At 35.8% G+C, this 10,120-nt stretch overlaps 1 protein-coding gene across 1 annotated transcript; it reads right to left on the bottom strand.

Moving 5' to 3' along the window:
• Nucleotides 1-5,527: 5,527 nt before the first annotated feature.
• LOC111386695 (LIM domain-containing protein WLIM1) lies at nucleotides 5,528-7,350 on the bottom strand. Its single transcript, XM_023011159.1, has 5 exons — nucleotides 7,073-7,350; nucleotides 6,466-6,562; nucleotides 6,221-6,264; nucleotides 6,006-6,095; nucleotides 5,528-5,764 (listed from the first exon to the last, which is right to left on the bottom strand). Exons 1-5 carry the CDS (start codon nucleotides 7,205-7,207, stop codon nucleotides 5,570-5,572), a joined length of 561 nt encoding a protein of 186 aa, XP_022866927.1. The 5' UTR covers nucleotides 7,208-7,350; the 3' UTR covers nucleotides 5,528-5,569.
• Nucleotides 7,351-10,120: the final 2,770 nt, after the last annotated feature.

The raw sequence follows: 10,120 nt of genomic DNA, 5'->3' as shown, positions 1-10,120 counted from the left end.
GAATCAATCCCACACTCATCCAAATAAATCCAACGTCCCACAATGTCCAAAGGGAACAGGGTTAAGCTGAAATCGACGACCCTTAAATGGTTGTCATAGAGAATCCATTGAAAAGTTGATGAACACAGTCGGTAGATAGGAGCGAAACTAGGCTTATGTTTCTCCACCCAATAACGAGGTGGAGTTCCCAACTAGGGAACGAGCTAAACGAATTCCCACTAGGCGAACCCTCCACTTTTCGAGAAAAAGAATCTTTGAAAAGCCGGATGGACGAGGTTAGAAGCCCTCGTTCAGCAACAAAACCAATCGTTAGGAAAGCTAGCGGCGTATTTGACAAGTTAGGCTCCAAGCATTCAGTCATACCTCAAAGTGAATGATTTGAATTCAATTTCGAAATGCCCACTGGAACAGAAAAAACTAGAAATGGATGCCTTAAAAAAGCTTATTAATGATTTAGAAGCTAAAAAGAAGCCAAAAACAAGGGGACTGTTGAGAAATACCTTGGTAAAGGCCACTCCCCCTTCACAGAAGATATTCTTGATGAGCCCCTGCTCGAAAAATTGAAGATGCCATAGTTGACTGGGTACCAAGGGGAAGGAGATCCTTCTACTGACTTAGACAAGTACACTTCTTGGTGGAGCTACAAGGTGCTCTGCTTTCCCACTGATGTTGGGAGATAAAGCTCAAACATGTTTTTGACTGCTGTATCAAAGATCCATAATAACTGGACCGACCTAACCATGGCGTTCTTAGCTCAATTCATAGAATCCAAGGCCAAAACTATGCCTAAAGAACGCTTGGTGAGCATCTAACAAGGAAAAGCAAACTACTCAAAGGTTACCTCCATAGATTCAACAAGCAATCCATGGAGGTAGAAAAGATCTTCGATGATGCCTCCCTCATGGCATTCTTCTTTGGACTAAGGCCTAGAACAAGGTTTTGGTGGTATATAAGGATGGACCCAAACGTATCATGAATTCCTCAGTCAACTTGAAAAACATATAACCACAGAGGAGGTAACCTTAGATCAAGAGAAAACTAAGGCAGAGCTGCACACCTTAACAGGCAAAGGAGAAAAAGTTAGATAAAGGATTCACCCATGAGATAAGGAAAGACTGGAGGAAAAGAGATCGACCCAAACCTTACCCAGACAGGTTTCCTGAATACCTACTAAATGCTACCTTAGAAGAAGTTTTCATCCAAACAAGTGATAAGGAGGTGTTCTGCAGACCCCTACCCTAGAAAAAGGATCCGACGGAAAGAAATCAAAACAAGTACTGTCAATACCACAAGATGGTAGGACATAATACAGATGATTATAGAGACTTGAAAGAAGAAGTGGACTCATTAATCAGACGAGGCCACCTATAAGAATTTTTTGCTAAACCCCGAAAGATAAACCCATCTTGTCACCAACAACCTTACCAACAAGGGGCAAGACAACAAGCTCAGCAGGATCTCCCGACTCGAAATCCCCATCCCCAAGTCGAGGTCAGAATGTGATAGGTGGCAATCAGTACATCGAAGGATCCACAAAAGAGAAGCACAAACAAGCTCAATAACACATGCATCTGATAGAATTATGAAATAAAAAACCCAAGTTCAACCAAGACGTTGCACCATACCTGGAGGGGTTCGAATTTTCAGATTAAGATACTCAAAGAATTCTTCACGACCAAATAGACGCTTTGGTAATAACCATGTCGATCACAGTAATACAAATATACCGAACCCTTATAGATAACAGGAACTCAGTTAATGTGCTATATTCCCGAAGTCTGGAGCAAATGAGAATCTTAGATAACTCTAGCCATAATCCAAAAGGCTACAAAGATTTTTCGAAGATCCCATCGAAGCCCGAGGACAAATCGCTTTGACTGCGAAATTAGGCGAGTCTCCATATTAATGGAAAACCACAGCAGACTTCGTAGTTGTCGTTTTGCTTTCCATCTACAGCGCCATTTTGGGTAGACCCATATTACACGAACTAATGACAGCCACTTCAATATACCATTACAGTATGAAGTTTTCCACCCAACGAGGTTGGAGTGGTGCAAGGAGATCAGGCTAAAGTTTGAGCATACAATATTGATCTACCTAGACCTCATATCCAGATGTTGAGAGACGAGCGAAATATTCGAAATGGGAAAGCAAGGTTGAAAAAACCTATAGTAGCCAACTTAACTATAACCAGTATCATTGAGAAACATCGAAAAACCCAAATGGACAACTATTTGTCATTTGATGATAAGGATGCGAACCCACATCCTTATTTTGCAGTATTTATGATCTCAATACCCCTAGCCAAGGCTAAAATCCCCAAGGTCTTATTCAACACCAAGAGTTCCCTCAACATACTTTTATGCCAACACACTGAAATGGATAGGTATTCCACTTCACTTCTTATAGCCCAAACCAATTATGGTTTTAAGGTTGAACGGAGCTTTAATTGAGGCAAAAGTGCTGATCAAGCTCACTATTGAGTCTGGTGAAAGTCCACATCGAGCTAGATTGAATGCCAAATTTGCGGTGTTTAATTCCACTTCATCCTACGATGCCATTATGGGACAACCTCAAAGCCATCGTGTCCATATACCATTATGGCATATCTTAGAAACCTCTTTATTTCCTTTGACTTCATTTACACCATGAGGAATGGGAAACTTAAGCAAGCAATGGTATAAGGACACGACGACTTTGAGGCTGTCCCATAATGGCATTGTAGGATGAACTGGAACAAACACTTTATTAATTGGGTTTTGAGAAATGCCTTGAGCTCAAAGTTAGCGGGGGCCTAGCCTTTTATAGAGATACGAGTCTTGTACCTTATGTCAAACTGTCTAAGCTCTATGGTCTATTTGACCTTTCGACCTGAGGTATCTAGTTTCTACAAGGTTTGCTTCAACAGATAATTAGTTAGAATCTCGATAATGTGCTCTAGGAAGTATGGATAGCTTCCTAGCTGCGATGATCATGGCATAGGACAATTTCTCCAGCGTGGAATAACAAAGCTTAGCCTTATGAAGAGCTTTGCTAACATAGTGAATGGGATGTTGTGCTCCATGTGCATTCCTAGCTAGGACAACACTAATTGCATGCTCGAACACGACGAGGTATAATACTAGAGTTTCACTTGCTTTAGGTTTTGATAGGACTGGTGGTTGAGCTAGTCACAACTTTAGCTCATCAAAGGCACTTTGGCATTCGAGGCTCCGTTGGAACTTCTTTCCTCTTTTTAGGACATCAAAAATTGGTTTGCATTGATCCATCGATATTAACACAAAGCGACTGAGGGCAGCTATTCTTCCAGTAAGGCTTTGGACTTCTTTTGGTCTTGTTGGTGCTTTCACTTCGATGATGGCTCATTGCTTTTTGGAATATTCCTTCATTCATTGACGATTCACCAAATAGCCTAAGAATTTTTTAGAGCTTACACAAAGACACACTTGTGCAGGTTAGTTTTATCCTGTATTTTCTCAAGATTTAGAACATATCAGCAACAAGGCATTGCTGGTGATCTTTGGCTTCTGTGCTTTTAACTAGCATGTCATCTATGTACATTTCCATGGTTTTTTCGATTTATTTGGTGAACATGGAGTTCACAAGGCGTTGATTAATGGCTTAGGTATTCTTCAGTCCAAAAGGCATCATCCTATAATAGTAGAGCCTCGATTAATTATGTACGAGGTGTGCTCTTGATCCAGTTCATACCTATGTATTTGATTATACCCTGAATACGCATCCATAAAGTTGAGTAATTCATAACCTGCCGTAACATCGACCATCTGATCTATTCTTGGTAGAAGAAATCTATTTTTAGGACACGCTTTGTGGAGGTCGGTGAAGTCTGTGCATATTCTTCAGTCTCCATTATTCTTCTTTATGAGCACGGGGTTAGCTTTTGCACTTCTTTGTTCAAGGCCTCATACTTTTCTGAATTTAAAGGATGGCATCGTTGTTGCTTTGGTTGAACTAAGGGATCAATGTTTAGTCTGTGGAAAGTAATTTTGGGCAATTCCTTCCATGTTTTCGTAACTCTAGATGAAGATGACAAGATTCTGTCGAAGGAACTCTATTATTTGACTTCGAATTGGTAGCTATAGTACATGACCTACTTTGAGCTCGAGGCATTTCTCAAAACCCAATTAATTTCCTTTCCTCAATTGGTGTTTGAAAAGGCTAAGTCCGGTGCTGGTGTGTTTTGCGTATGTTAGGTGTGGCATAAGCCTCGTATAAACGATTAAAATTATTACTCTTTTATAAGAATGCAAAATTATGCTAATAACAAACCATGAACCATTTAGTGCATGTTTGGTAGGTGGTTATAATATATTTTAAGTGATTATAAGTTGTTGGTTCTGTAAAATGCATGCATTAAAGTCGTAGAACATGAATGGTGAAGATATAACCTACCCAAACATGTATTTAGATAATCCATAATTAAGCATTTCAACAAAATCGAAAGTTTGGTTTGTTACTAGAATTTTAAAAAAGATCAACGAAGTGCAAGTGATAAATCAACAAAGTACTAATGAATAATCGCATAACAAGATTACTAATTTGAAAATGGTACTACCTACCACCTTACCCTAGTATTCTACCATTGAAAAAATTCAATATTGTTTATTTTAAAACAATATTATTTAAATAATGGGACTTTTGGAATATCAATTTTTATAAATTTCAACTGAATTTTAAAAAATAGTGTATTCCTCAGTATCTTATACGGGTTTCATAATTATGGAGCCCTTTTACAAAAATAATCTCTCATGGATTTATTGGTCCAGGGCTTAAATAACTCAACTTTCTCCGATGAACTAATGTGTTGTAATTCTTGTAGTTTAATTATAATAAAATTGGCTGAAAGATAGAATTCCATTAGATTATTTAGTAATAGATAGTTCACGAAATATTAAGCCCCATTCTCTAAACATTGATTTTCCTCTAAACTCTTTTTCAACCACACATTCTCTCAATAAAATAATTTTGCATGTAAATTTATTTATTGTTTTATTTTTATTTCATTTATTATTATTATTATTATTATTATTATTATTATTATTTTATTTTATTTTATTTTGAGAATGTGTTGCTGAAAAGAAAAGAAAAACAAACTATTACAAAAGTCTTTTTTCACAGGATGGGCGACCTTAAATCGAGCCTGAATTATTTACTTGTTAAATTAGGTCACGATGTTAAATATTAAATTTAATTATGTTCTCAGTTAAAAAATATAACTAAAATAAAATTGGTTGAACAATAGTAATCACCAATTCATTAACATTTCAAAATTTACATAAATGAGAAATATATCAATCTAGTACATCAAACAGTAACTTTAATTTCAATTTATTAAAATGTACAGACAAACTAAACCATGTTGCCAATAAATTTGGGCCAGTACATTACTCGTTTTCCGCCATCCTTTCGGTTCATTACTAGATCCAAATCTACTTAGCCTATGTTAGGCTCATGTTTATAAATACTCGAGCAAATTTTATTTACATATTTCAAGGGATTTAAAACAAGACAGAAAAGCAAAACCAGGAGAGACTATATTCTCATTGAACTATGTTTCTATGGAATTCTTCTCGTGATCACCCTCTAGCTGGCTTAAGTTGCCTTTCTCCTTGATGAGTTGGATATGATGGTGTTTGCAGTAAAGACGCCCCTCATGTGCAATGTAGTTTGAGGGACTGATAACGCATCCTCCATGGGTGCATTTGAAACAGCTCTTGTGGTATGCAGTTCCATTCACTGACACCTGCACACATTTGTGATGCAAGAAAATTATGAGTATCGCTCATAATTTTCCCTGTGCTTACATACCAAACATATTGTGAAATATACTATAAGTGTTAGCTAGATGTGAGTTGCCCAATTGGTACTATGATTCAACTTAAGTTTTACTTGAGGGAAAGATCATGGCCTGGGTTGTTACAAATATGAACTATAGATTAGGTGGATAGTGTGGTCCACCGGATTCAAATGATAGGATTTATTACCTTTTCAGTTGGATAGACAGTATTTTTGCATCCCACACATTTTTCTCTTGTTCCACCAAACATACTTGAAACTTTGTTCGCCAGAGGTTTCTGTATTAAACATCATGATTAGGAGATTGATTATGAATCCATGTACCGAAAATTGGCAATGAACTTAGATCATTTTGGGTTTTGTGATCAATAAATGAATGTAGTGTGTTGATGAGGACTCTTACCTCAGTGTCAACTGGTTTCTCTGGTTTTGCAATTTTAGGTGTTCCTGGAAACGTTAAGGAGGATGCATTATCAACATCATTAGTATGCAGTATCGGACATGATTGGACAGAATAAGGAAAAAGATTTTAATATCTTTTTCTTCTTTGACACTTTGCACAATACTGTCCAATACAGCTTATGAATCATAAAATAAATGTTTCGTGCAAAACAATTAAATCTAGTGCTCTTATTTCTCCCTATTTACCTTCAAAGCTTTTGTCAAGGCTGCCAGTTCTTTTGAAGAGTTGATCAAAGTGTGGCCTGCAATACAAAACTCCCTCAAAGGAATTGTAGTTCCCAAGCTGCAATTAAACCACAGATTAACAATTTTTTTTTTTTTTTCTCAAGTTCCTATGGTGAAACTTGATATAATCAATTATGAACGTTATGTTAATGGAATACATTGGTCTTATGTAATATTTATTCAATCCAGAATGCAAAGTAAACTGAAAAGGAAGGTCCAAATTATGCAGAAGAACAAAAAGATTTTTCTGTTTTGAACCACGGCCTCATCTAAAGCTTAAACTAAATCCCCATTCACATTGGATCACTTTAATCATCGTGCTATTTTGGTCGATATGGTGGTGAAATGACTTGAATTCCAAACAATTTCGAGCTCTGATATCATGCTGAATCACTTCATTTGAAAGCTTAAGCTATATATTTAAACTCAATCTTCAATATCCCGAGTCCAAAATTAAATATATTCAATCAAGAACCTACCTATACTTGAAGGCCAGACTCAGAATCAAAGATCCATTCATAAAAGAGTGAGATTACGATAAAAATTTCATACACAGTTTCAAACAAACCTTGAGGGTTCCCTTGCAGTGATGACATCTAAAACAAGCTTTGTGGTAGACTCTATTATCAGCGGTTAACTTATCAACCAAATACACAGTCTTATCACAAGCCATGCATTTCTGGGTTGTTCCTGCAAATGCCATGGCAACAAAAAAACTCTATCTTGATCTTCTCAACCTCTCTTTCTCTCTCTATCTCTTGTTTTGTGAACAAAATGGGATTAGATGGGGGAAGAGAGAGAAACAAAGAAATGGGCAAGATAAGCGGCTTTGGAGACACAAATTTGAGAGTTGTAAATAGATATTTGGCAATCATTTTTCCCTTGTACCAAACACCAACCTTTTCTAGATTTTCCCCCTCTTTTGATATTATTTATCTCAATTTGTTTTTCTCTAGGAATTTTTCTTTTTGTTAAACCAATTCTACCTAAATTATTCATTTAATAGTTATAAGTTAAAACTATGGATCGTATTTATTTTTGTGCTAGGTACATCAAATTATTTTATGTTTTTTTATGAGATATTCGACTATGCATGGTTCGGATCGAGTGAATTGTCCAAATGGTCACTAAACTTTGTAAAAAGTTTCCGAGGGGTCATTGAACTTTAAAAATCATCTAAATGATCATTGATCTTTGCAAAAGGTTTCTATAGGGTCACTAAATTTTAAAAGTCATTTAAATGGTCACTGAACTTTATAAAAGATTTCCATGAGGTCACTAAACTTTACAAAAGGTTTTCACGATATCATTGAATTCAGTGACCCCTATGAAATCTTTTGCGAATTTCGATGACCATTTAGACGATTTTTAAAGTTCAGTGACCCCTTGAAAATATTTTGCAAAATTCAGTGATCATTTTAGTGATTGTTAAAGTTCAGTGACCTTTTGAAAATTTTTTACAAAGTTTAATGACAATTTGAACAATTCACTCGTTCAGATTAAATATAATAAATAAGGTCGTCTGGTATCTGATAATTGAATTTGAAATGACATAGAATACTGCCTTAAAAATTGTTATATTATAATTTGCAAGGAAGCAGTTGCTTGTGAAGTAATAATTGTTCCTTACAAACTCAATGAAGTCACATGCATGACTGGAGCCCACTTTGGTTGGGCTGTGACTTTCTCATTTATCTGGTAAAAAACAATTAGAGAAAATATTGTCATATATATGCACTTCCATGACATTATAGACCGTTATACTTAGAGTTTAAGGGTTTGTTTCAGTTCCATTTATTTGGAGAATAGATTTTGTAGTAATATTTTGGAGAGTTAAGAAGGGAAAAATTTTGGATTTAAGTGTCAAATTAATTTATTAAAAAAATGTATGATTGAAAATGAGTTTTACAAATAATAATAATAATAATTTGGCTAAAAATTGTGCTAATATGTTGTACAAATTTGATTTCTTTGTTATCCCCTTTAATATATATTTTGATATATTAACACATCATTTCATCTTAGTAAGTTGGGTGACATCATCTAATTTTTTGACAACTCGACATATTACCCTTGACGTCTTCCTGCTTGCTAAGAAAATAAATTTATTAGATGATAGTGAAGAGGACAAAAAGTTCGGGACATGATATCTCAACGGTATCATTGGACGTAGGACCTATCATCTGAAAGAAATTAAGCCTCTGTTTGGTGGCATTAAAATTTAAAAACATAGTTTTGAACAATATTTTTTGGATAATTAGTTAAAAATTATGAATTTATGTGTAAAATATTTTATTGTATAAATGTCTTGTTAAAAATAAGTAAGAAAAATGAATTAAAATAGAGTAAAGAGAATCAAACATGGACTAAAGAATAAACATAATTAGGGGACCATGTCTTTATCTTTTCTTGAAAAAATCTCTTTGGACATGGACCACATTGATAGAAAAAGAAAGAGGTGGAGGACCACACAGAATGCAATATGAATTTTGAAATTGAAGCAAATGATGCCAATAGGCAAAGATATGCCACTCTACTCATATACTGTTGATATGAGGAAAGGTGAAAGAAATATATTGGTAAAATATTGTTAATTTCACCCATCATCACTGGAGTTTTACAAAATTTCAATTGGTTCTTCAAGTTTTTTTCTAATATTATTAATAGTTTCACAATTTGTTGCTTGATAAAGTAACGTAAAATATGACGTGACATTCGCCAAAGTGGACCAACTGTTGTTATTTATCTCATCAATTTCATTTTGTTGAACTAGAAAACTGATTGCTAGTAAAAAAAAATAAAAATAAAATTCATATTTTCGCTTTAGAGATGATTTTTGAACTTTTTACTGCCGGTTTGGTAATCCAACAAAATGTAATTCACAACAGAAATAACGGATGTTGTACTCTGAGCTCCGACCTAAGCTAAATGACCTCTTAAAACCTCCTAATCCGTGTAAAAGTTCAAGGCGGATCATCAAGGTCAGCTCGGAATAATTGCCGTCGTAATCCCAGAAAACATCATGATTACAGATTCTCTACCAACCATTCAGTCAAAACAATCGGCCCCCCAATCAACTAGGAATATTTGACGAATATGACGTCAATGCCTCCATATCCCACCAATCAGCTGCAGAAGTCCCTTACTCGATGTCAGCTCATTATTAACTGATAATATAATACTGACCAATGTCATGATGATTTGATGGCGGCTGACCTTGGCGGCCAAATGAAGGCAAGAACACTGGCACGGGCCCCCAAGCTCGCTATTGTAGCTAATTTGATTGACAAGACCTAAGACTGACCAAAGGGAAAGCTCTTCCCCCTTATAAATAGAAGCCAATGGTCCATCTCAAGGGCAAGCTGAGCTAAACCTACCTCTCACAAGAAATAGAAAAATGAAAATCACACAAACACTACACACTACAGAAAGACCAAAAAATGGGGGCGGAAGATTGCTAAAAAATATATTTTCCATCTTGACGTTTCCCCAAAGGTTAACACGCTAATTTTTGCCGTCAATAGATTAGCGCTTAAAGGAGGGCCTGAAGGAGGCATTGTGTAAATAGCCCCATTCCAAAGGGGGGGGGGGGGGGGGGGGGGGGGGTTTTTGATGG

Source organism: Olea europaea, unplaced genomic scaffold (genome assembly GCF_002742605.1).
Source record: "Olea europaea var. sylvestris unplaced genomic scaffold, O_europaea_v1 scaffold3680, whole genome shotgun sequence".
Classification (NCBI taxonomy): Eukaryota; Viridiplantae; Streptophyta; class Magnoliopsida; order Lamiales; family Oleaceae; genus Olea; species Olea europaea.
Note: the sequence above shows the minus strand (reverse complement) of the source record. Positions and strands in the feature narration are given on the sequence as shown.

Bases quoted from the DNA above. Each gene is read 5' to 3' on its own strand.
- LOC111386695 (XM_023011159.1), bottom strand. From the start codon at position 7,207: ATGGCATTTGCAGGAACAACCCAGAAATGCATGGCTTGTGATAAGACT. The intron at 6,096-6,220 runs GTAAGAGTCCTC...TGTTTAATACAG, and splicing joins AGAAACCAGTTGACACTGAG to AAACCTCTGGCGAACAAAGT. The intron at 5,765-6,005 runs GTAATAAATCCT...AAATGTGTGCAG, and splicing joins CTGTCTATCCAACTGAAAAG to GTGTCAGTGAATGGAACTGC.